At 38.4% G+C, this 26594-nt stretch overlaps 1 protein-coding gene and 1 pseudogene across 1 annotated transcript; one reads left to right on the forward strand and one right to left on the reverse strand.

Moving 5' to 3' along the window:
* Positions 1 to 1270: 1270 nt before the first annotated feature.
* Positions 1271 to 3650, reverse strand: LOC147886288 (ACT domain-containing protein ACR3-like). The gene is made up of 4 exons (XM_087395084.1): positions 3647 to 3650; positions 2322 to 2887; positions 1979 to 2083; positions 1271 to 1815 (listed from the first exon to the last, which is right to left on the reverse strand). Exons 1-4 carry the CDS (start codon positions 3648 to 3650, stop codon positions 1459 to 1461), a joined length of 1032 nt encoding a protein of 343 aa, XP_087251210.1. The 3' UTR covers positions 1271 to 1458.
* A 10090-nt stretch (positions 3651 to 13740) lies between these two features.
* On the forward strand, positions 13741 to 15531 carry LOC147886289 (uncharacterized; annotated as a pseudogene).
* The last annotated feature ends 11063 nt before the right edge of the window (positions 15532 to 26594 follow it).

A 26594-nucleotide genomic window follows, 5' to 3' on the forward strand; every position in this document is an offset into this window, starting at 1 on the left:
CAAATATAGGTAGAGACAGAGGTGGAACATCTCAGATAAGTGGACATTAGCATCAAAAGTAGCATCAGCATCCAAGAGTTCAAGGAAGAAGAAGTGCACCCACTAATATACATGCCAAACATACAATGCAACTACTGTCATAGGTTTGGAAATTATGAGAGAGATTGCTGCAAGTGCAGTAGGAGGTCAATCCAACAATAGCATAGGAAATTTCCATGGAAGAGGGAATCATTGAGGCAAACATCGAAGTCATAGTCATTATGCTAATAAACTTGACACAATTAGTTGTACCCTTTGCACATGCTGGAGTGTTGGTTTCGTGCTTGAAATATGGCAGCCTTCCTCAGCCTTCATGGTGATATTTGTTGTCAAAGTAGATCCCCACCTTTTATCAGCCCCATTATACAATGTAGGCTTTATTGGAGACTTTTTGGGACTCTATTCTGTTGAGATTCTTTCCTACTTGAAGTGCCATTAGGAACATAAGAATTAAGAAATGCACTCCTTTTGTAGGCATCTTTGAGTTGACAACTTTGGTAATGCTTATCACCAAAAGTAGCATATTAAACTTGGAAATTTCACCAAGCTTCTTATATTACACTTTGTGTTTCTAATTCTAACAGTAACAACCTCATGGACTCATGTTTGAGATTCCAAGGATTAATTATGTTTTTTAATTTTAAGCTAGCAATGTTATGGCATATTTTGGCTGCCCCCGCCCCCTTTTCCCCTCTTTTCAACCTGCCCCCCTTTCCCCTCTTTTCAACACCCTTCCTTTTCATGTTTATTAAAAATGAATTCTCTATGGATAACAATTCATTCACCAAAGCAAGATTATGATCAACTAGCTTTTAATGATTTGACTCATCATGTAAACCAACATAAAAAGGACTAAATTTGTGGACTTCATGAAAGTTATCCATAATGACAACAAGGACTAGATACTATGACTCTCTAGATTGCAAGACATGGATGATTAAAGTATGTTCCTTAAAGAGGACCTTGGAGCGAAGAATCTCCTTCACTCTTTGACACCTGATATCCCAAAGATACAACATGAAGGAGCCCTTGAGTTTGAGCCAAGTATTTTGGGTGTTCCTTTCAAGAGCAGACATAGAGCACTTAAACTCAAGAGGCTGATACCACATTTAGATGAAGAAATTAAGAGTTCATCCACCAATTACGAAGAAGCGTTTAAGCCAGATACCAGATTTAAGTAAAGAGTTTAAGAGTTTATCCACCAATTAAGAAGATCATATACTTACCACTATGAAGCTTCCCTGAGTAAATCTTATTGGAAAACCTCTTCCCGTGCCCTTGAACAAATGAAGTCAAATGAAGCTTTCCCTCAGTAAATCTTATTGGGAAACGTCTTCCCCCTCCCTTGAACAAATGAAGTCGAGTCATATAAGACCGACAAATCTTCTTTGTAAAACAGCAATTGATCCTAGTGTCAACTCAGGAATTGATCAAGCTCCAATTCATGGAGAATCGTTTCCATTGAATTTTGATCAGATTTCTTAAAGTTGGAACAGCGCTAGAAGCAACTGATTGTTCATGGTTATAATATTTCAAGCTGTGGGAAAGATCCTTGATATGGAGTTCAAGTTCTCCTGTTTTCTTGCGCATGGCATCTACAATCTTCAAATCGACAGGTCCTCCAGAGGCATCTGCAACATAGAACGTGTTCACTGCTTCATCTCCTTGGGTACTCACATCAGCCCTTGTGACTGTGAGACCATTCTCTCGAAAGAGGCGTGTGACTTCAGACAGAAGACCTATTCGATCTCTTGTACAGACCTTCACCCTGAGCCCCTGGAAATTAAAGAGTTGGTATTCAGAAAGAAGCACAGATCAATGTAAACCAAGAAGGACGCACATCCTGAGCCCCTGGAATCCTTGCACATTAAATTAGCTCTGATCAATGTAAACTAAGAAGAACACACTTCCCAAAAGTGCAAGATAACTAGCTGCTCACCTCTGAAACCCTTCTCTCAATAGCAGCCTCCAAGCATTTTATTACGCATTGCCTCTCACTCTCTGTGTCGAGCATGCAGCCATCCAAGTGCCGGATGTAGTATTCCTGCATCGAAGAATCAGTACCCAAATCAGACGACTTGCTCATTGGCAAAACCTAGCACATGAGCACTACGAATCACAAAATCTGCAAGAGCAGCCGTATGCTTATCACGCAGGCTCGCAAACGTCCAACACAAAAATCAATTCAGAGTTTATAAGTACCAGCGTGACTCCAAACCATTCAAATTCAAGTTCACTGATAAGCAACAATGTCGTAAGTGTATCTTCTAACAAAAAACTACCTGAGAGGCACGACTCAGCTCATCAGAATGTATGCTTGCATGGAAGACTACATACTGCATGTCTGTCAGGGTACAGACTACGTCAAACAGCAGCTTAGGTCGATCTTTACAGGCGACATTAACCACTGAATAGCCTTTCTCTGTGCAATTATCGAGTGTAATGCGAGGTTTCTCTATTGTCCTTTCCATTCTTTCTTCGAGGTTTTCAGAGGCTTCAAAGTCTCGATCGGCAAACATGATCTGGTGAAGTCGTCTCTCAAAGTGCGTCAAGCCCATGGAGATTCTCGTTTGCACCCTGGTTTTGTCTTGGTTTCCTCGCAGCACGTTGCATAGCTGCTGTTTGATGCTAGATAGCCTCTTCGAATCCTCGATAGGGCCACAGGTTCGTTCGTCAGTTAAACACAAGACGCAGGCAACTCTGGTTTTATGGGTCCACACTTCTGCTGCTACGACGTTGCACCTCAAACTTGTCAGGACTGCTGATATCTCAGATAGAAGACCACGCCTGTCCCTGCCTGTTAGCTCAAATACAGTATGTTCTGCAAGAGACTGAGCTCCAACATGAGCTTGTTATCAAAAACGCAAGAAGATTTGGAAAAGTATTTTGACTTAGGGGAAAGAGGGATGGATAAGCTTTGTGTGGATCTTTCCTCTGATGTCATTACCATGATGAAGAATGAAGATCCACAATGGAATATGCAATATGAATTTCAAGATAATTTTTGTGTGAGTGTTCGCATAGAACTAGGGAGAGTTAAAAGTGTTTATGAAAAGCGGACAAGCACATTCAATCCCAGAGATGCAAATAATAAAGAAGAGTTGATTGATTGGTTTTATTTAAAGTGGAAGGCAGTTATGAGTTCAAAGAGGGAAGCATTCAATGCTAGTTCTTCAAAAGAATGTGTCAATCCCACAGGATTGAAGATGCCATCTTTGTTTTTTCTTGAGAAGCAACAGATTCATGTACAAGAGAAAGATTATGTGCTGGGTGAAGGCTCATATGGAAGAGTGGTGAAAGGTAACATCATTGGTGTAGACTGCTTTGATCCAAAAGAGACCTTTGCCATTAAGAAACTTAAGGTATCTCAAAAGCCAAGTGAAAGGGAAGAGAGAAGGTCCATGTGAGAGTTAATGGCAAATATGGAAACAATGCAAGCCCAATTACCTCATAGAGGACTTGTTCGCACGATTGCTCATGTGATAAATCCTCCAAGATTGGTGTACCAGTATTGGAATGGGGAGACATTGGACAAATGGTCAAGGTTAAATGCTATGAACTTTGTCTATGTGGGAGAGGAGCTAGACCATTTATCTCGTGTCCGTACTCATGCCGTAAATCTAGCTGGTACTTTGATGGGGACGTTAAAATACATGCATGGAAAAGATCTTTTGCATAATGACTTGCATCCTTCGAACATTATGCTTCACTTTGATAGTGAGTCTAATAAGGTCTTCATAGGAATTATCGATTAGGGATTAAGCAAGAGTGATAAATATGTCAATGATGGCAAGGATCGATGTGGCCCTCAATTCAAAGAGCGATGCATGCGAAGAAAGTGGTTGGCTCCTAAGTTGTATACTTTTCCATATGCAAAGTTTTCCAAGGAAACTGATATTTATGCTGCAGCCTTTTCATTGGAAAAGTTGTATCGGCTAGCTTACAAGTACTTTGTTCACATCCAAGATGCAACTAAGTTGGATCACTTAAAGCATTGGTGGAAGAGAATAGAGGAAATGAGAAATCCTATTCCTAAAGCTAGACCTACTACAACAGATGTTACTCATACATTTGAAGTTATATTCAAAGTCACATGTAAAAGTGCATTACGACATGATGCATTGTAACCTTTTGTAGCACTACAGTTTCTAAATAATATTCTAAAGATTGATGGTTTTCTTTCTAGTACATGATCTATTTATGTATATAAAAAACATGTCAACTTTTTTAATTCATTCTTTCAAATGATTCGTTAATAATGTTTATGTAATATTTATGTTGATACAAGCAAGAATTAGAAGGTCTATAGTTATTTGTTTTGATATAGCATTTGAAATACTTTATTTTTCTCTCCTCTTGAGCTAGAATATTGATCTTCAATAAATGCAATTAGCTCATTAATTTGCTTGGCCATGGTTTTGACATAGTGGGCACTCAATATCCATCTCTTTTTTCATTAGTGCTGTAGACTAGGGCATACCATTTAGAATTTAAAAGTTATGAGTTTATTTATATTTTTCTCCTATTTTGATTAGGTATACTATTGATCATATCTTGGCTCAAAATCCTCACATAAAGGTGTTTGACTATGGATCATCTGAGAAGAAGCTTTTGGGATATGTTAGAGTGCTTGGCGACTCTACCTATAGCATGATACATAAGGAGATTATGCAAGATGGAATCATTAATGTTCCTTTTCATTTTGTTATCAAAGATGACAATGATGATGAAGGTTGCATACTAAATACAACACAAAAAGAACGTTGGAATGTTGAAGAGGATAGGTGTGTTGGTATAAAGAGGGCTCTAAGTACGATTGTCGATGAGATCACACCATCAAAACGTGTTTGCAGAACATCAGATAATATTCATAAAGAAGTTGATATTGTAAATGTTGATGAAGGAGGTGAGCATGTTTCTTGTAATCATGGTTTAAACATGCACAAAAGTAAACTTTTAGCAACGTCTATTCTTGAAGATTGGGATAGTCATTGTGAAAAAGTTCGCAAAAAATTAAGGCAGCATAAGCCACCTAGAGATGATAAATTTGAGCTCCTCACAGAGGATCTTAATGGAAAGCCTAAAGTTCAAATTTGGTGTGAAGAATGTGGAATGCCATATGGATCAGGGTCCATTGAAGGCAAGCAATCAGCTTACACTTGCTTGTCTAATTTTCTAAGAACCCATATTCTAGAAAGCCAAAAACATAAAAAAAGATATGCTGCCAATCAAGGATTTATCACTGAAGAAGCATCTCTTCGAAAAGATAGCATGGACACTCAAGATGATGTTGATGATGCAACAATAATTCTTGATGCTATTGAGGAAATGCACACTTTCAATAATTCTCATGAAGGTAATCTCCACTAGAAGCATTTAGAGATGACAAGAGTCTTTTTTTTGTTAGAATTTTCATAAATAGGGTCAAAAAAATATTCTTCTGAAATTTTTCATTGTCGAGTATGTTGCAGGAGCAAAGTTTGAGATAGTTGAAGCAACTTTGAATGACTACAAGGATAAAAATACTGTAAGAGTAGCGTGTGGATATGATGGAAAATGGCTGTTTTTGTGCCCTCGAGGTTCATATCTACAAACAATTTTATAAGAACATATCAAAGGAAAAGCTCACATCACTTCTTTCGGCAAGAAATCAATGGAGCCACGTCCAGTATTATCAAGGGTTGTTGGCCTACCTAGGAAGCATTTTAACAAAGATCCATGACAAACATCATTGGGAAGGTTCCTTGTACAAACAAAGGAGTTTAAAGTGTTGCAACCAAAATTTGGTGAGACAGAATCTCTTTCTGATTCCTTGACTGAGTCATTCTTATCTTCATCATCAAATATAAATTTGTTATGTTGGGGATTACTTCAATACAAAGCTTTAATCATGGACATTCTTCATTTGCGCTATCTCCTTCTACTTCCTCCATGGCGAGCATCCTTAAAAATTTGTGTATATGCAAAATACTTTGTTGTGGTATTTTTATTTTTCCTTCTACCTCATATCCCATGCGCTTCTTTGATTTCTTTGCCCTTGAATGCCAAGACACTATGATTGTCTCCGTCAAAACTTGAGAGACCGCTTCATCATTTGGGACCCACTCCTTCATTATACAATTAGTATACAATGTGTTGTTATCCATATTCTCCTTCCTTCCCTTTGGCTCATACCATACCGCTGTAAATGTTGTAGCTCTCCCTTGGTCATCTCTTTGCACATCAACTACTTTTGCAACCCAAAACTTCACATTCTCATATTCATCATCCGATGGCCGAACCACAACAAAACAATCGACCTCTATATCTACTTGTGGCATAAACTCTCTCTTCTTCGGTCCACAATATGGACGTGGGAGTAATTATACAAATTCATTTTCAAAGACTGAAGCTGGGCGCAAATCGTTATGAACATTTGGCCAAAACATATTGCATTCTTCCTTGATATCCTTTGAGCCTCACATTCTCTCAAGGTCCTTTATTAAATTTCGTGTCTTGTTAATTACAGTGGTAGTGTGTTCTCTCCAAGTAGGCTTTGAATCAGGATATCTCTAGAGCATTTCCTCTTTGTATGTAATAAATGCTTTTAATCCTTCTATTTCACAGTTAGACCTCTAACTGAATTCTTGTATAGGAGCCCATGTTGGATACCTTTCCTTGCTGGGAATTGAAGTTAAGAGACTGTAAGGTTCTTCAGGTTCCCATTTTGTATCATGAGAATACTGTTGCCATTGCATTACGGGTTTTTCATCTTTAAAAAAAAAATGAAAGTAGTGTGGATTGGTATGACCTATCAATGCATCACCACCCATTTGTATGAAAGGTAGAATGAAGCTCTTCCAATCATACATTCTTTCGAGCCTCTCACATACTGTACTTTCCTTATGACCACCAACTTGCCTGCCAGATCTTCTTACCAAGTCATCTATTGTCTCCACATCCTTGCATTTAAGCTCCCTTGAGACTGTGCTAAAAACCTGATCGATATCCTCATGTGTATGCCCAACATACAAAAATCCACATTCGACCTCATTGAAGATTTGATGAGCAACTAGCATGGAGTAGAATGCAAACATGAGTACATTATTATTTTCTCGCCAGCAATTATCAGCTTGTATTCTCAAAGTCGGTGGTAGGCGACCTTTTTCTGCATGTACATTGCGAATTGCCTTCATAATAGATGTTACAACTTGATTGCTATCATGTAGATGCAAGGAATCAATCCATATATCTGCAAAGAACTTAATTCCATGCAGATGTGTCTTTAGAAAGTGCTTTCCTTGTAATTTAGGTGGAGTGGCAACAAAACGAGGCAATGTTGTTGTATTTTGATCCATGCCATCTATAATAAGGCACATGTAGTCATCGGGATGCGAAATAGCTTGCTCCTTCCAAAATGCATATTTTTGTCTGGAATGTCGAATAAGGTCATGATGAGATTTTTGGTTTTTTTTGTATAATTCCCTTTGATTTGGACATGTTGCACTCTCAATCGCTCGCTTTAAATCATCACAGACATTGCACTTTGACATTTTTTGCCTGCCTCCTTGGGATTTTAACATATCCAAAGAAGTTCTTCAAAAGAGTATACAAAGTATGAGAAGAAGCTACGGCATCCCCTCTTTGCCTTTGCTTTTCTGCAATAGAGTCAAATACTTCGAGCTTTGTCAAGCCCATTGGAAGGTGCATTTCAGTGATCACATCACCGTTAGGGAGTTTGGTAGATATATGGGGTTGAGGTAAAGCATTTTCATGTATGAAGTCTTGCAAAATTGATGCTGCCCTGACAGTTGAGATTCTTGATTTGGACCTTCCTCTATTACCGTGAATGCTAAATTTGTTGCCACCCTTTGCCTTGGTGACTAAATCCCAATATGTACCATGGGATAATCCAGTAATATTGCGATATGCCTTATTGCAAATCTTTTTTCCATTTATGAGAGGCTTTACCTTTTGTCTTAAACTTAGCCTTTTATTGCCATTCTGAAGAAAGCAAGAGAGACTTGTGAGAAGGTATTCATTTCTTTCGCTTCCTCTTCTTTGCCACACGTGTCCTCTACATTCCCTGATGTCTGCAAGATCAATGAAGCGCATACATCTTCGCTTGCAACATAGATATCCCAATGCATTTAACATGTTCTCCTCCTTCATTACTCTCTTTCTCTTTGGTTGCTTTTGTGGATCTGCCTGGATTCGCTTTCTCTTCATGCATATGTATGACCGTTTTCGTTCCTCGTGCACGTTGTTATTTGTATTTATGCACTTCTTCTCCTCACATTTGTTTGTAACCAAGCATCCATGATTGGTCATTGCATCCTTGGCCATATCACAATCAAAGTTAAATATTGAATAATCCTCTGTTGATCTCATCCTTGTTTTTAACATACTCTTAGGACCATTTAATGAATTCAATATTCTACGAGAGTATTGAGAACCTTGAAACTCTTCCACTCCTGAGAGAGCATCACTCATTGGGACATCTTGCATGGCTTTCACAAATCCACAAGCTTGATTGACACCAGGTTTGTCAATATGCATGAACTCATCCACACTTGACAAGACATCGCTATTGAAACCTTTGCCCTTCTCATTGTGCAAGAATTCATCCACCCCAGATAAGGCTTCGCTTCTAAAATCATTTTGTTTCTCGGAACCAATGAACTCATCCACTCCAGATAAGATGTCACTTCTATAATTGAGTACATTGAAATCATCCACATTTGAAGTGATAGAGCCTGGCACATGGGCACGCTTTTTAGGTCCTTTGATATTGTAGTATACCTTGTCTTTATCATTGAAAACCACGTGCCTCTTTCTCATGTTTAAAAATTGCATGCTCCCTCTCATATTCTTGCCTACCTCATAGTAGGGATCACATAAGGATGCTATGTTATCAACCATACCATCATCAGTAACTTTTAGAATCCTCATCTGTACAAATGACCATTGCTCCACTTGTTCAAATCCCAATACTTCACCTTCTGCTACAGTCTTATTTGCAAATGATCTCATTTGTAAAATGTCCCCTATAGTAAAATCCAGGGTGGTGCACTTTGTATTCTTGATAATGTCTGTTGCATAAGTCTCATCTTTGTCCCATGCTATAAATGATTTGTTGGATGTATTGTAGGGCATAACATCTCCAAGTGTTTCCATATCTCCACATTTATACTTTAGCTCAACATGTGCGCTAAGAATCTTTGATACAGTAACTGCCACCTTATCTTTGCCAAGTCTTCGAAAGTGGCAAACTGAATTGGGATCACTATCATGGATTGTAGCAAATGCAACTACTTCTCTTTTGCTACATAAAATCACATCCGTCCCTGGAACAAAATCTATAGCCATCTCCTTTGTGAGAGTCCTTCGCAAGCAAGTCGCAGTAGCAACAATTACATAAATATTAGTCTCTTTTTAATAATCTACTCATTTATTATAATTTTTAATTAGTACTTAATTTATTGGTGGGAGAAGTTATCCGATCAAGTACTCATCAGATGGACATGCCAAGTTATCCTTTGCATGGTCGATCGAGCATTAAATACTATTTTTGCTCTAGTGTCATGCACATCCGTAAAAAAACACGATGCTAGGTATGTTATCCGATCAAGTACTTATGGGATGGGCGCGCCACTTTGCATGTAAGTCAATTCCACCTAGTTGAAGGTGCTTTGCATGGTCGATCGAGCATTAAATACCATTTTTGCCTTAGTGTCATGCACATCCGTAAAAAAACACGCTGCTAGGTGTGTTATCCGATCAAGTACTTATGCGATGGGAATGCCACTTTGCATGTAAGTCAAATCCACCTAGTTGAAGGTGTGTGCAAAGTATTGTGCCCATCGGATATGCTTTGCATTGTCGATCAAGCATAAAACACCATCTTTGCCTTAGTGTCATGCACAATCATAAAAGAACACGGTCCTAGGTATGTTATTCAAACAAGTACTTATCAAATGGGGGCTCCACTTTGCACGCAAGTCCGTTTCAACTAGGTTGAGATGCATGCAAAGTATTGTTACCATCAGATATGCTTTGCATGGTCGATCGAGCATTAAATACCATTTTTACCTTAGTGTCATGCACATCCGTAAAAAAACACGTTGCTAGGTGTGTTATCCGATCAAGTACTTATGCGATGGGAATGCCACTTTGCATGTAATTCAATTCCACCTAATTGAAGGTGTGTGCAAAGTATTGTGGCCATCAGATATGCTTTGCATTGTGGATGAAGCATAAAACACCGTTTTTGCCTTAGTGTCATGCACAACCATATAAAAACACGGCCCTAGGTGTGTTATTCAAATAAGTACTTATCGGATGGGGGCTCCACTTTGCAAACAAGTCCATTTCAACTACGTTGAGGTGCGTGCAAGTTCCTATCACCATCGGATATGCTTTGCATGGTCGATCATGCATTATACAGTGTTTTTTCCTTAGTGATATGCACATCCGAAAAAAACACGCCCTCAGGTGTGTTATCTGACCAAGTACTTATCGGATGGGTGTGCCTCTTTGAGAACATTTCAATATCACCTAGGTTGAGGCATAGGAAAAGTGTTGTGCCCATCGGATATCCTTTGCATGGTCGATTGAGCATTAAATACTATTTTTGCTCTAGTGTCATGCACATCCGTAAAAAAACACGCTGCTAGGTATGTTATCCGATCAAGCACTTATGGGATGGGAGTGCCACTTTTCATGTAAGTCAATTCCACCTAGTTGAAGGTGTGTGCAAAGTATTGTGCCCATCGGATATGCTTTGCATTGTCGATCAAGCATAAAACACTGTTTTTGGCTTAGTGTCATGCACAACCATGAAAAAACACGGTCCTAGGTGTGTTAATCAAACAAGTACTTATCAAATGGGGGATCCACTTTGCACGCAAGTCCGTTTCAACTAGGTTGAGATGCGTGCAAAGTATTGTCACCATCAGATATGCTCTGCATGGTCGATTACACATTATACAACGTTTTTCCGATAGTGATATGCACATCCGCAAAAAAACACGCCCTTAGGTATGTTATCTGACCAAGTACTTATCGGATGGGTGTGCCTCTTTGAGAACATTTCAATACCAGCTAGGTTAAGGCATAGGAAAAGTATTGTGCCCATGGGATATGCTTTGCATGGTTGATCGAGCATTAAATACCATTTTTGCCTTAGTGTCATGGACATCCGTAAAAAAACACGCTGCTAGGTGTGTTATCCGATCAAGTACTTATGCGATGGGAATGCCACTTTGCATGTAATTCAATTCCACCTAGTTGAAGGTGTGTGCAAAGTATTGTGCCCATCGGATATGCTTTGCATTGTCGATCAAGCATAAAACACCGTTTTTGGCTTAGTGTCATGCACAACCATGAAAAAACACAGTCCTAAGTGTGTTAATCAAACAAGTACTTATCGAATGGGGGCTCCACTTTGCACGCAAGTCCGTTTCAACTAGGTTGAGATGCGTGCAAAGTATTGTCACCATCGGGATATGCTCTGCATGGTCGATCACGCATTATACATCGTTTTTCCTCTAGTGATATGCACATCTGAAAAAAACATGCCCTTAGGTGTGTTATCTGACCAAGTACTTATCGGATGGGTGTGCCTCTTTGAGAACATTTCAATACCATGTAGGTTGAGGCATAGGAAAAGTGTTGTGCCCATCGGATATCCTTTGCATGGTCGATCGAGCATTAAATACTATTTTTGCTCTAGTGTCATGCACATCCGTAAAAAAACACGCTACTAGGCATCTTATACGATCAAGCACTTATGGGATGGGTGTGCCACTTTGCATGTAAGTCAATTCCACCTAGCTAAAGGTGTGTGCAAAGTATTGTGCCCATCGGATATGCTTTGCATTGTCGATCAAGCATAAAACACCGTTTTTGGCTTAGTGTCATGCACAACCATGAAAAAACACAGTCCTAAGTGTGTTAATCAAACAAGTACTTATCGAATGGGGGCTCCACTTTGCACGCAAGTCCGTTTCAACTAGGTTGAGATGCGTGCAAAGTATTGTCACCATCGGGATATGCTCTGCATGGTCGATTACGCATTATACAACGTTTTTCCCGTAGTGATATGCACATCCACAAAAAAGCACGCCCTTAGGTATGTTATCTGACCAAGTACTTATCAGATGGGTGTGCCTATTTGAAAACATTTCAATACCACCTAGGTTAAGGTGTAGGAAAAGTATTGTGCCCATGGGATATGCTTTGCATGGTCGATCGAGCATTAAATACCATTTTTGCCTTAATATCATGCACATCCGTAAAAAAACACGCTGCTAGGTGTGTTATCCGATCAAGTACTTATGCGATGGGAATGCCACTTTGCATGTAAGTCAATTCCACCTAGTTGCAGGTGTGTGCAAAGTACTGTGCCCATCGGATATGCTTTGCATTGTGGATCAAGCATAAAACTCCGTTTTTGCCTTAGTGTCATGCACAACCATATAAAAACACAGCCCTAGGTGTGTTATTCAAACAAGTACTTATCAGATGGGGGCTCCACGTTGCACGCAAGTCCGTTTCAACTATATTGAGGTGCGTGAAAAGTATTGTCACCATCGGATATGGCTTTACATGGCCGATCACGAATTTGGATAGTGCACTAGTCCAAAATTAATGAAATAGGTGTTTTTAAGAAAATTTCAGGTTGTTCTAATTTTCGTATGAGGTTATATAGGGATAATCTTGACGTTCAAAAGAGTCAAACCAGCAAAAGAGGCAAAGGAAGGCGGGTAGACTACGTGACAATTGAAGAGCTAAAAAATGCCACTTTTGGGTGTAGGAAAAGTTTGAATGAAGAAAAAAGAAGGCTGTGGTGGGCAGCATAAAAAATTTTAATGCTGTCAGTCAGAGTCAAAACTTTGAAAGAATCAAGTTTTGAATGTATAAATAGGAAAGATGTTTGACGCTTTTGTAACAACATAATTGAAGCTCATAGACAAGGAAAGTTTTGTGGAAAATTAGCCTTGTGGGAGGTTTTTCAAGAAGTGGCACAAAACATGTTACGGTCAAAGCAAGGACACAGGTTTAGTGACCCTACAAAAACCATACATGAAGTTATTAAGCTATGGGGTGGTCCACGTCTACATGACTTCTTGAGTATAAACCTTGGAGGTCCATCTTTGTCTACCACCAAAAGGCAAGGAAGAAAAGCAATTGAATTTATTTGTGGTGAGCACGAATACATATTCGATGCTGTTGGGAAGATTTATATGGATGCAAAAAAAAGATATGGAGTCATTTCTATAGTTCCAGTTATCATAGTGGAAGATGAGACAACCATTAAGGGTCGAATAAGGTAATTTTAGCTCTCTACGCATTCTACTTTTATCTATATCATCAAGATATTTATAATTGCTATGTTTGGGAAAGAAAGGAGAATATCATCAATGCTCATCAAATGACTCCATTGTTGTTGGTGAAGGCTCACAAGGATACTCGAATATTATAGATGCCTTTCAAAATCATATCATAGGTCATTATGCTAGACTTTTGATTGTTAATCCTCTTCATGATCTTCTTCCACGATTGGCTTTGATTGTGCATTGCACATGCAATTGTTTTGATAATGATTTTGTAAGGAACCAATGGAATCTTTTGGAGACAATGTGGAATGCAAACCTGAAAGATAAAGTTGGACCCATAATTGGACATGCTTCAAATGGAGATAGTAGAAGAAGAAAGTTGATGCTTGAAGACTATTTGGAGAAAAGTGAACAACCTTTTGCTATCAATTGGTGTGGATGGAATTTGAGAGCAAAAATTGTAGGAGGAAATGTGTATGGCCTTCATGATCAAGACTTTGTACACTGTGGAAAGAAACTTACAAGCCCACTTGATAGTCCAACTTGACAACTAGCAATTGGATGTGTTTGGATCACACTAAATCATGTATCTATTATTTACAATTCTTTTTCAATTGAGGAGCACAAGCTACGAGATGGAGATATTCAAAGAAATGATCGACAAAATTGGGGAGCAACTCAAAAGATTGCAAGTAGACAAGTACATAAATGTTTGAGAGAACTTCAAAAAAAAGAAAGAAGTATGAAGGGGACTGAGGCCTATTTGATGATTGTTGCTGATTATATTGATATTTTCTTGTCACCATATTTGATCTTGAAGGAGCGTGTGGTGCTTGCAGCCAAGGTAGTTTTCTTTTTCAAAATTTGGCGACTACGGATTCATCACCATCCAACCTACACCTTGAAGAAAAATTTCATCAATAAGGAGGCTTATACAGACTGCATACTTTCTTGTCATTTTGTTGTATTGCTCATAAAGATGTTTCTAGATTTTTATCCTAATCTGAAGTGTCCACTATATCTTACCGGTTATGATGCTGCTGAAATCTATTTTAGTAAAGTTGGAGGCATGATTGGGCAAGAAAGAGCATTTGATCTTGGAGATCTTCTACATAGCATTGGTAGCTTGAATAAAATTGCCATGCATGAGTGTGCTCAAAATGGTCTAACTTTCTCTAGGGCTCATAAAAAGCAAGAGCATATATGGAAACATTTGAACAAACAAGAAGGGATGATTGAAGAAAATCTAAGTGACTATGAGAGTGTTTCTTCTGATGAAAAGATGATTGATGCATTGAAGGAGGGCTTACAACAAGCTCACATACTATGCGAGTCTTTGGATTTGAAACCTAGAAAGGTTGAAGACTTGAAATGCTGGTTTCAACCTTGGCTTGATGCAAAGTCTACATGGTGTAAGCTAGATGCTAAAATGGGAGAAGCTGATGAGAACGATGACTTTGTGGAGCCATGTGGTGAAGAAGAATCTATGGACGAGAATAGCAATGAAAGTGAAGAGGTTATTGCACTTAGTGAAATTACACATGAAATTGATGACATTTTGAAGGAAACAAGAAACACGCCCCCTAAGAAAAACATTAGCCCCATTGTAGAGGTGGACGGAAAGTTTATTTTCAAGTCAACATTGGTGAGCCAACTCAATGGATGTCCAACCTTGTCAAAAGATAGACTCACAAGGGTAAAGCAAGGTGTTTATTTCAACCATGAAGCAAAAGCACAATCATCAAATGGAAATTTATTTGGCATAGGTTGTGACTGTGCTGTATACTTTCATGATGACACAAAAGGATAAGGAAATCAACACATGAAAAGAAATGGCAAAGCTACAATCACGAGGAAGATGGATGCAACTCATGGTACATGGTACTTAGGAAAAGTTCAAAAGATGAGGAAGAAAGTCGGAGGGAGGTACGTGGATTATAAGCGTGGCTTTGATTTAGCAGATAGGCCCCAAGGTTTGGAAGTTCAGCTTGGATGGTATCAAAGGGCAAAAGGAGCACAAATGTTTACTTATGGTTTGACAGACTTAAACATGGTGGACATTGAAACAAATATTGCATTAGCAAATTTGACATATATTGTAAGAATAGACAAGTACCAGCTAGATGAGAATGACTACAAAGTTTTTAATGACTTCTTGAAAAGTGCTAGGTAAGTTTACTTTGCATTTTTCATGCAAGGTGAAACTTTCCAAAATGTCTTATAATGAGCTAGATCATCTAAGGATCATCCTTGGCTAATTTTGGTTTCAGATAATGATATGTCACATGTATCGCATAAGGAGTTGGGCTAGTTCTTGAGGCAAAATTCTACATTTTTTGTAAGTCAAATACCTTAAGATAAACTAGAATACAAACTTTTCTTGAGATATAATTCTATATTTTTTGTAAGTCAAGTAATTTAGATAAACTTGAGTGCAAACATTTTCTAGCTTTATCTAACATTAATCATGCAAAATTCTTGATTCTTATTAGTGAATAAACAGGGAAATACTGGATGGAGGGTCAAATTTGGAAGCCAAGTGGCCTATTTTAGGGCCCTCCCTTGGCTATAATGTTTACACTATAAACAAGACAATTCCACATCCTCCATGTTATCCAGCTGAGGTCATTCAAGGATCCATCAATGAGGAGGAGAAGTCTGTGTAACAACCTTTAGTCTAGCTATCTCTAGCTGATTTTTTGCCACATCTAAGTCTAAGGTTTTGATTAAACACTTGATGACAAGTCTTGGTTGTAACTTGTATCTATTTTTAGATATCAATATGCTTGTACTTTGGATTCAACTCTACCTTTTCATTTGGTACTTTTGATGAAATTTGGCTATAGCTTGTGACCCTCGGTTGTGTGCTAGAGTCTAAATATCAAATTGAGCATCTACAAAATAGAATATATCTACCAAATTGTGCAATCAATGCAAGTGTGATATGGATCTCATCGAAGCTTGAAACATCCCAAATCTCTAACTAAACCTTCGTGTGAAATTCCATATTGTGCAGCAAAAGATGGATTATAAAACTCTAAAGGACTACTAAACAAAGAATAGACTATATCCAAAAAACTATGCATCCAATGTACAGGTGGTCTATGGCTTCCCTTAAAGATCCATGCATTCCAATTCTATCTGCCAAAATAGCTCATTATTTTATTTACATATGGTCTTAAAATTGTGAGGGGAAGCATGGGTCCTTCAAAAGTTTGAATTAAAATATAGTAGAAATGGAATAAAGGGTGCTTTCCAAACTAAAAAATTGTCAGATGCATTAATAATTAAGATCTAAATTCAATAAAGAAGCTATAATATTTCATCATTCTACAAATTTTTCTTTTATATCATATGCATCTAGCATATGGTTTGGAAGTTAGGATATTCAAAAATTTAGAAAAAAGTGATGCAAATGCATAAATATGAAAGCATGTAACTTAAAGAAAAGTAAAGCGACATAAATTGAGAAAAAGATACGGATTGAGTGATAATAAGCTTAATAACTTTGTGCACTTAACATGATTAAGTTGCATGCCTTTATGATGAGATGATAAACACTATCTTTTCCTAATATAGAGAGTGGCATATAGGCAACATGATGCTAGTGCATGCATCATATTGAATATAAACACTTGCACTACATCAACATATTGCTACTACATGCATCATATTTAATATAAAAACTCCCATTAGATTAACACAAGGTTAAAGTTCAAGCCATCTTCTTATAAGTTTGTGCCATTTTATTCATACTTCAATTCAAGTTACTTCATGCAAATCTCTAGTAGGTAGTGACAGTTTGGGAGCATGCAAGGGAAACAAGATTGGATAAGGTGGAGTAAATACATGAGAATTTGAGAATTGAAAAGATCAAAGTTGAAAATACATTCTATTAGGTACTAGTATGGATGTAAAGCATGCATCTCGGCAACATACAATTTAAATGGTTTTATTCAATTATACAATACAATTTCTCAAAAGTAGTGTCTGTTTCAACTTACACTGAAATGTACAAGAGGAGGGCAAAAAATATAGGCTTCTCAAATTTTAAATTTATTGGAGGGATATAATTATTGATCCAAAAATTCATAGTAGGGGTATATAAATAGATAAAATGTGGTTACAGAGGGGTTTTTTAAATACCTTTCGAACGCACGTTGTATAGCTAGCTTATGTAAGGTGGACCCCCCGAGATCCTACCATTGGCCAAGCACAAGCATAATGGGACAAGAAAGACGTATATGTGTATCATTTAATCAAGTAAAACATGCAAGATGTCATGCTAGGACAACTCAACACAGTGAAGACATCCAAAGAAGCATGGGATATGTTTGCAACTCTTTATGAGTCTAAGAACACTTCCAAGATTCTCACACTGAGAAACCAGATCAACCAGAGTTTCCACAATAGCAAAGAAATTGGTAATGCTTACGTACTCAGGATCAAGGATTACAACAATCAACTCACAATACTAGGAGAGACTATGAATCCTACATAATGGTTCAAGAGGGATATGAGAATATAGTCTAGAGTATGGCCATTCAATGGCAAATTCCAACACCGAAAGAGCTATAGTCAGTGTTACTTACTAAAGAATGAGGGGCTCACGCCATTCATGCATGCAAAGTTCAATCCAATGATCAAGCGTTCACAGCTTCAGAGAGAAGCAGAGGTAGAGGTAGAGCATTTCAGTGAAGTGGTCATCACATCAACAACAAAGTCATCATCAAAGTCAGCATTGTATCATCATCCTCAGCAACATCATCATTAGCAACCAAGAGGAAATCATTCCAATCGAGGAAGATTCCAAGGAAGAGGAAATGCATCCACCAACGTGTCAAACATTCAGTGCAACTACAATCATAAGTTTGGACACTATGAAAGAGGTTGCCACAAGAAGCGGTACCATGACCAAGGCGGTCAATCTAGTAGCAATCAAGGGAATTTCCAAGGAAGAGGAAATCATTGCGGTGGACATTCAAGTCACAATCATTATGCCAATGAACCTCATAAAATGTTTCTTGCAAGTGAGGATATGCAGAATACTAATACAGTGTATCTTGACATAGATTGTAATTGAAAAGGTGAATGCAATTATCCAATCAATCAAGCTGATCAAGATCCTTAGTACATCAATAGTGGTGCATCATCTCATATGACAAAGCATCAGAAATGGTTCAAAGATATGAAACCATTAGAAGTACAGAAGAATGTTATCTACACTACAGATAACGTGATAACACACTAAATCCAATTCAAGGAAAAGGCATTCTCCCCATGAACAATTTCACTGGTACGAAAGGATTGGTGAAAGATGTACTCTATGTTTCAAAGCTCAGCAAGAACCTCTTCTCAGTTGGGCAAATGATGGAACACAACTATCAAGTCATCTTGGATGGAGATGAATGCACAATCAAAGACAAATATAGAGGCTATTAGCCAGTAGGAAAAGCAGTCAAGGAAGGATGCTTGTTTATAATGCTAGCTTCAGTTCTAGATTTACATGACATGTCAGCTCAGCAACAGTCGATGCCACTTTTTGCAATATGGCACAAGAGATATGGACATGTCAATTTCAAAAGCTTGATATAGCTCAAAAATCAGAACATGGCAATCGGAATTTCAAAACTACGGTTTCTTAGAAAAGTTTGTGAAGCGTGTTGCTTCGGTAAACAAAAGAGAACCAACTTTAGAAGAAGCGCCTCTTGAGCAAGAGGAATCCTTAATTTAATTCACACATATGTATGGGGTTATGTACAGATGTGCACTTTACTACTTGACTTTCATCGACGACTACAGCATATATTGCTAGGTCTACTTTTTGAAAGAGAAATTTGAGAATCCAAAGCCATTGTTGAGAACCAGATAGGTAGAAAGGTCAACGTCTTGAGATCATACAGAGGAGGTGAATACATCTTCAACTGTCATGAACTTTTGTAGGAGTAATGGCATTCAAATACAATTCACTTGTGCAAATACTCCTTAGTAGAATGCAAGAGCTAAAAGGAAGAACTGTACTTTAGTAGACAGTGCTAGAGTAGTGCTAAGTGAGAAGCATTTTTCGAATGAATAATGGGCAGAACCAATTACCATTGCAAACTACTTGCTTAATCGGCTTTCGACCAAACCAATTTAGGATATGACACCTTATGAAGTATTCACTGGACACAAGTCATGCATTGGGAATCTCCACATATTTGGTTGCATATCATATGCCCACATACATGACAATCATCACAAAAAGTTGGATGTGAAGTAACATAAATGCATCATGGTTGGCTACAGTAAAGAAAGCAAAGCATACAAGTTGTATGATCCCATTAACCAAAAGATCATAATCTCTAGAGATGTAATATTTGATGAAGAATAAGAATGGGAAACATCAATTTTTCAAGAGATAGACACATTGATTACTCAGTCACCTATGGAAAATGTTGATGAAGAAGAGCAAGAATTTCCTGAAACACCCCAAGAAGAGAAGCAACTCAGATAGTCTGCCACAGAAAGCAGACCACTAGCTAGATTGACATATGCTCAGAAAGGAAAAGAAATTCAAGTGAAACCACCAATTATGCTCTTATGACTACCATCATGGCTACAGAAGAGCCAGTGTATTTCAAAGATGTAGTTGATAAGCCAAAATGGCAAACTACTATGAATGAAGAAATGGAAGCTTTGTATAAAACAAACACTTGAGAATTATGCGACCTTCCACCGGGAAAGAAGGCCATAGGAAAAAAATGGATTTACAAAGTGAAATACAATCCAAATGGAAGCATTGAAAGATACAAAGCCAGACTCAAGCTAGACTAGTTGAAAAAGGATTTGCACAGCAATATGGGCAAGACTATGATGAGACTTATGCTCTAGTAGCAAAGATGGATTCCATAAGATTTTTTATGTCACTAGCAACACTCAGTAGATGGAATGTGTATCAGCTAGATGTTAAGAATGCTTTTCTCAATGGTTACCTAGATGTGGTAGTCTACATGCAACAACTAGCAGGTTTCTAGTCATGTCTTAAGAGTCATCTCTCTCTCTCTCTCTCTCTCTCTCTCTCTCTCTCCCTCCCTCCCTCCCTCCCTCCCTCCCTTCCTCCCTCCCTCTCTCTCTCTCTCTCTCTCTAGTAATATGGGATGGGATGTCACAAGAGTTCTATAGTAATATGGGGGTAAAACAAGGATGTCCGCTCTCACCCACTTTGTTCGGCCTATGCATTGATAGACTTGAGGAATTGGTGAATGAAGAAGCATGTAAAGATGAGTTATACAGCCCTCATCTAGCAGGTCTCGTGATTTGGTTGCTTCTTTACGCAGATGATGTGGTTGTTTTCACTGATAGTGAAAGTAAGATGCAAAAAATGATGGATATCTTCAGCATATTTTGTGCAGAGAGTGGGATGGCTATTAATGTCAACAAAACTAAACTCATGATAGTCAAGACTATACAGCCAAGCAGCCCCCTCCAAATCTTATATAAAGGACAACCCATTGAGACAGTGCACTCATTCAAATACTTGGGTATTGAAATCCCCGCCAATAATAGATGGAACAGCTGTGTGCAACGGAGACTTGATGCAGGATGGGCAAAATACTTCCAATTTGAAAATGAGTGCAACAATAGCAATACGAGAAGGTGGCAAGTACGAAATATGATCTTTGGGGCATATGTGATACAGACAGTACTCTACGGAGTAGAGGTATGGGGTGGGAGTATATCTCCATCAACGTGGAATGAGATAGAGAAAATGCAAAAGTCTTTCATTAGGAGGCACCTGGGCATCAAGGCTACTACACCATACTCTTTGTTACTCCTAGAGACAGGATGTATACCCATAGAGCTACATGCTCTGAAGAGAGTACTCAGATACATCACAAAGGTCAAGTGCATGGATAATGAAAGGCTACCAAAGAGAGCATGGAATGAAAGTCAGAAGCTTCAAAAGACAAACAAGGGCAAGATTTTGACATCCGGATGGGCACAGGACCTAAAAAAATGGTTCAAGAAGTGGGAAGTAGAAGAGTATTTAAACTACTCTTCAGAGGAGATTGATGAAGAGGCTTTTCATTATGACCTGCTGAATGCACTACACAGGAAATGGCAAACAGCAGAAAACAAAGATAAATTTGAGTACTATCGCACATATATCAACCCCGAATATTGGTCAATTTATACAGGAAGGGAGACAACAACGCAGAAGTACATATGTACACCTATAGCAGTGCATAAACGGAGGGCTTTAGCCTCACTTCGCACCCGATCACACCAGCTGCAAATAGAAACAGGGGGATGGAAAAAGATGCCAAGGGAGAGTAGAATATGCCAACTATGTGATCAAGGTATGGTTGAAACAGAAGAACACATGGTAATGATATGCCCTCACTATGCACACATTAGGGAAGAGTTCAATCACCTCCTTGAGGGACATAACAAACTGGCTGATTTGCTGCATAAAGGGTCACCTTCAGCTTTAGGAACATTTGTGTATAAGCTCTTCAAGCATAGGAATCCACCTGAATCCTAGAAGGTGGTTTCTCTTTCCACCCTCCCATCTTCGGGAGGAGCTTTCATGTACTTGTGATATTGTATTGCTCAGGTCCCATAGGCCGGTTTTGGTCTTCAGAGGACGATAATATATTCTTCTTCTTCTTCTTCTTCTTCTCTCTCTCTCTCTCTCTCTCTCTCTCTCTCTCTCTCTCTCTCTCTCACGCGCACACACACACACACACACACATAGAGAACAGTTTTTCCCTAAGATGATGAAGGACTCAGTCCCCTTCAAATGTTTGCAAAGTTTCTTCTTAGCCAATGAAATTTTATCATATGTGCATCAGTTCATAATTCTAATCAATGCTTTTGAATTCCTTGCTATTGCATTTTTTGAAACTCATTGGGTGTGTCTTTAGAATGTTCACTAAAGTCAAGTTACTTTAATGCAAATTTTGTAAGCTCAATCTAGTATGAAGAGCACTCTAGTCTATTGACAAGGTTTTCAATTTCCTTCGCAGACTACTCACATGAATCAACCATAATAATACATAGCCTCTAAGAAATCTAGCATCACAAGAACTCTGGTCTCTTGACATGGTCTACAATTTTTTTTGACAAAATGCTCACAAGAATCAAGTCGTCTAATGCATACTCTCTAAGCAATCTAGCCTAAGGCACACTCCAATTTGTTGACATGGTCTGTGATTCCCTAGTATAATGCTACTAAGAATTAAGTCATCTAATGCATAGGATATAAGCAATTTAGCCTCACGAGTCTGCATTCCCCAAGCAGACTGCCCAAAAGAGTCAAGCATCTAATGCAGAGTCTCTAAGAAATCTAGCCTCAAGGGTACTCCAATATCTAATGCAATCTCTAAGAAATCTAACCTCAGGAGCACTCTAGTCTATTGACATGGTCTATGATTCCCTTGGTAGAATCCTCAAGAGAATGAAGTCATATAATGCACAATCTCTAAGCAATCTAGCCTCAGGAGTGCTCCCATCTTTTGATATGGTCTGTGTTTCCCCTGGTAAAATTCTCAAGGGATTCAATTAATATTATGCATAGTCTCTAAGAAATATAGCCTTAGGATCACTCCGATATCTTGATATGGTTTATGACTCCCTTGATAGAATTCTCAAGGGATTCAAGTAATCTAATGCATGGCCTCTAGGAAATCTAGCCTCAGGAGCACTCCAACCTCTAATGTATAGTCTTTAAGAAATCTAGCCTTTGGAGAACTTTGGTCTTTGGTGATATGGTATATGATTCCCCGGGTAGAATGCTAAAGGAAATCAAGTGGTCTAATGCACAATTTCCAAGCAATCTACACACATGAGCACTTTGATATGTTTAACATGGTCTATAGTTCCCTCGACAAAATGCTCACAAGAATCAAGTCATCTAATAGGTAGTCTCTAATAATCTATCCTCAAGAGCACTTTAGCCCCTTGCCACAATATGCAACTCCCCTATAAAAATGCTCATGAGAATCAAGTCATCTAATACGTAGTTTCTCCTCCAGAGTACTTCAGTCTCTTGACATGGTTTGTGATCCCCATAATGGTAGAATTCTCACATGATTGAAGTCATCTAATATGTAGTCTCTAAGAAATTTAGCTCTAGGAGTACTCTAATATATGGACATGGTCTACAATTCCCCTGGCAAAGTAATGCATAGTCTCTAAGCAATCTATTCTAAAGAGCACTATCATCTCTTGACATAGCCTGTGACTCCTCTAGAATAATGTTTATAAGAGTCACGTCATCTAATATAGAGTTTGTAAGAAATCTAATGTGTAGTCTTTAAGAAATATAGCCTCAAAACTCAAAGGGAGACATGGAACATCTAAAACTTTGAGTTGAAAGAGTAGACATGGACTAAATGCGGTTTCCCAAAGAGTAGAAAGGGTAGAAATAGACTTAAGGGAGGTCTATAGACTAAAATATCTTTAGATGCATGAATAATTAAAATTTGAGTTCAATAAAGAAGTTGTAGTATTTATTTTTTCCACATCATTAACTTTTATATCATTAGTATCTAGAGTATAGTTTGGAAGCTAGGATCTCCAAAAAATTAGATGTAGTTATATAAATATGAAACTAGGTAAATTCAATACAAATGAAGGGAGAGGCATTGAGAAAAGTGATAGTAAGCATAGTGAATTGTGTGCACTTTGTATGATTAAGTTTGATGCCGTTCTAATGGGCTGAAAGATGTTAGTGTTTTCTAGTAGAAAATGTGTCACATAAGCAACATAATTCTAGTACATGCATCATATTGGATATAAACACTCTAATTTAGATCAACATAAGGTTAAATCAATTTGTTTGGTTCATCTTCTTAGATTTTATGTCATTCTATCCATGTTCCAATTTAATTTATTTTATGCAAAACTCTAGTACCTAGTGACAACTTTAGGAGCATCCAAGGGGAAAAAAAGTAGATATGGAGGACGAAATTTGGGAATGGTGTGGATGCAGAGTTGAAAATACATTCTATTGGGTACTAGTGTGTGCAAAGGATGCATGCCCATGATATAAAAAGTAAAGCATCTTATTTGATTTCACAACACAACATCTCATAGGTAGCATCCACTTTGACTTACAATTAAATGTACAAGAGGAGGATAAAAAATACAGGCTTTCCAAATTTTACATTTATAGAAGGGTTGAATTCTTGACACAAAAATTAACATTAGGGGTATATAAAATAGGGAAAATGGGTTATAGAGGGCCTTTTTTAATACCTTTTGAATGCACGTTGTATACATGGCTTACATAAGATGGACCCCTCGAGTGAATGCAGCCCCATGCTAGCCTCGAGTGAATGTAACCCCATGCTAGCCATGGGCAACAAGGTAGCCACCCCCTTGGATACAATCAGGCTTCCTCGTCCACTTATACTTCTATAAAAATTATTTATGCATCTTTCAGTGCAAGTACTACCACGGCCTCAAAAGGGCCAGTAAAAGGGCTACCCCCAATTGTACTGTCTGCATTGGTAGCCCCTTCTCCTATTTTTCCCCCCCGAAGAAAGTGGAAGCCCATTGGATCCAAAAGGAAGTGCCTCCTAATAGACAAGAAGATTGAGGTGGCTACATAGATCCAGACCCCACCATGGTGCCCATTACTAATGCAGGAATAGGGATTTAGCTAGCTTAGAGGGTACCCTTTTTGAAGAAGCAAGTATTTTGGCAACAATACTATGATGCTCCTACCATATTCATCCAACATATATGCTAGTGCCCCGTAGATGGAAATGGTCTACTTTTTGGGCAATGCGGGAGAATGAATCTAATGTCATCTAGAAATTTTCCCGCTTTAACTTTCCCCCCATTGGCACAGCATATGATCTTATCACACAAATGCCGGACTACATCGTTCACTGAAGTCCTCAATCCTATAGTCATCGCTTCAATCCACCACTTACACCTCCTAATTATTGTGTCATGTTAAGCAACACCTCACGCTTGAAGAATAGAATCTCCAAATCAGCCATGAAATAGTGTTCAACATGGATGAGGGGCCTACCTTCAAATAGGTCATCCACATGTACATCTGAATCTCCATGCCCACCACATACGCACATTCAAGGACATGCATGACACACACTTTTGGGAGCCGCAATTCCTTTTTGCTATATCTCCCAAAGGAATTTTGACCACCACTCTATTTTACGATCAATGGTGACCACCATCCTTCATGCACATCTTGATCCAAGGATGGATCAACTAAAAGAAGGGGGGCATGTTACACCCCAAGAGTAAGAGCGGAAGAAAGGCTAAAATAGGACTACAAACTTGCCAAGTGGTTGTAACATGAGAAATAGGTAGAGTGGTGAGGAGGAGTAGGGTTTGCCCTCCCTTCAAAAGGTGCTATGTATGAAAGCTAGAAAGTTGACTTTGGGTCTTCAGTTTTAAGCATGCAAGTTTGAGGAATAGAAGACTTCCTTCTTTTCAAGTGGTGTTGTTTATGTTTCTCATGCTCTTGCCCTTGTGAATGCCTCACACCCCCTTTTCTCTTCTTTCTCCATGCTTCCCCCTTCCTTCCCACTCCCTCTCCTCCTTCCTTTGCCTCTCTCTCTCTATTCGTTCCCCCCCCTTGAGGATTCACATTGTTGCAACTCCGGAAGCTATTGAAGTGACACCTTGGACCACATGAGCTTGCATTACTCCCAAAAGGAGTAATAGAAGATGGGGATTTCTCTCGGCATTCCCCCTAGTCATCGCCGGACTACAAACCTCTTCATCTCTTCAATATTCATGATGTAGATAATATATGTTTTTTAATGTAATTCTTCATGTTTGCACTTGGGGCTTACCTCCACGGTCCTATTAACCAAAGTTGGATATAAAGAAACAAATGGACATTGTCTTATGTATGTAGAAGTGAGCATAGGCTTATACATTTGGCTTTGAAGAGATTCATGGTGCTACTTATGCATGATGGAGTTGAAGCTTTGAAGAAACTAATACTCATGGATATGTGGACATGATCTCACGTATGCAAAAGTGAGCATATGTTTATATATTTGTCTTCAAAGACATTTATGGGGCTACTTATTCCTATGCATGATGGAATTGAAGGTTTTCAACCTTGTCAATGCTTTTCTTGAGATTAATATTCAATAATGAAATTGACTTGTAGTCTTGATACAACTAGCTTAATATTTAATGTTATATTGGTTGAAATACGAGAGTCTTAAATGATGGAGGAGGTTACTTGGTTAGCTCTAGCAT

The sequence above is a fragment of the Dipteris shenzhenensis genome, chromosome 24 (assembly GCF_047967505.1).
Source record: "Dipteris shenzhenensis isolate YYH24624 ecotype China chromosome 24, Dip_SZ_1.0, whole genome shotgun sequence".
NCBI classification, from domain to species: Eukaryota; Viridiplantae; Streptophyta; class Polypodiopsida; order Gleicheniales; family Dipteridaceae; genus Dipteris; species Dipteris shenzhenensis.

Bases quoted from the DNA above. Each gene is read 5' to 3' on its own strand.
- LOC147886288 (XM_087395084.1), bottom strand. The intron at 2,084-2,321 runs GTAGTTTTTTGT...TCTTCGATGCAG, and splicing joins AGCTGAGTCGTGCCTCTCAG to GAATACTACATCCGGCACTT. The intron at 1,816-1,978 runs GTGAGCAGCTAG...TTTAATTTCCAG, and splicing joins TTGAGAGAAGGGTTTCAGAG to GGGCTCAGGGTGAAGGTCTG.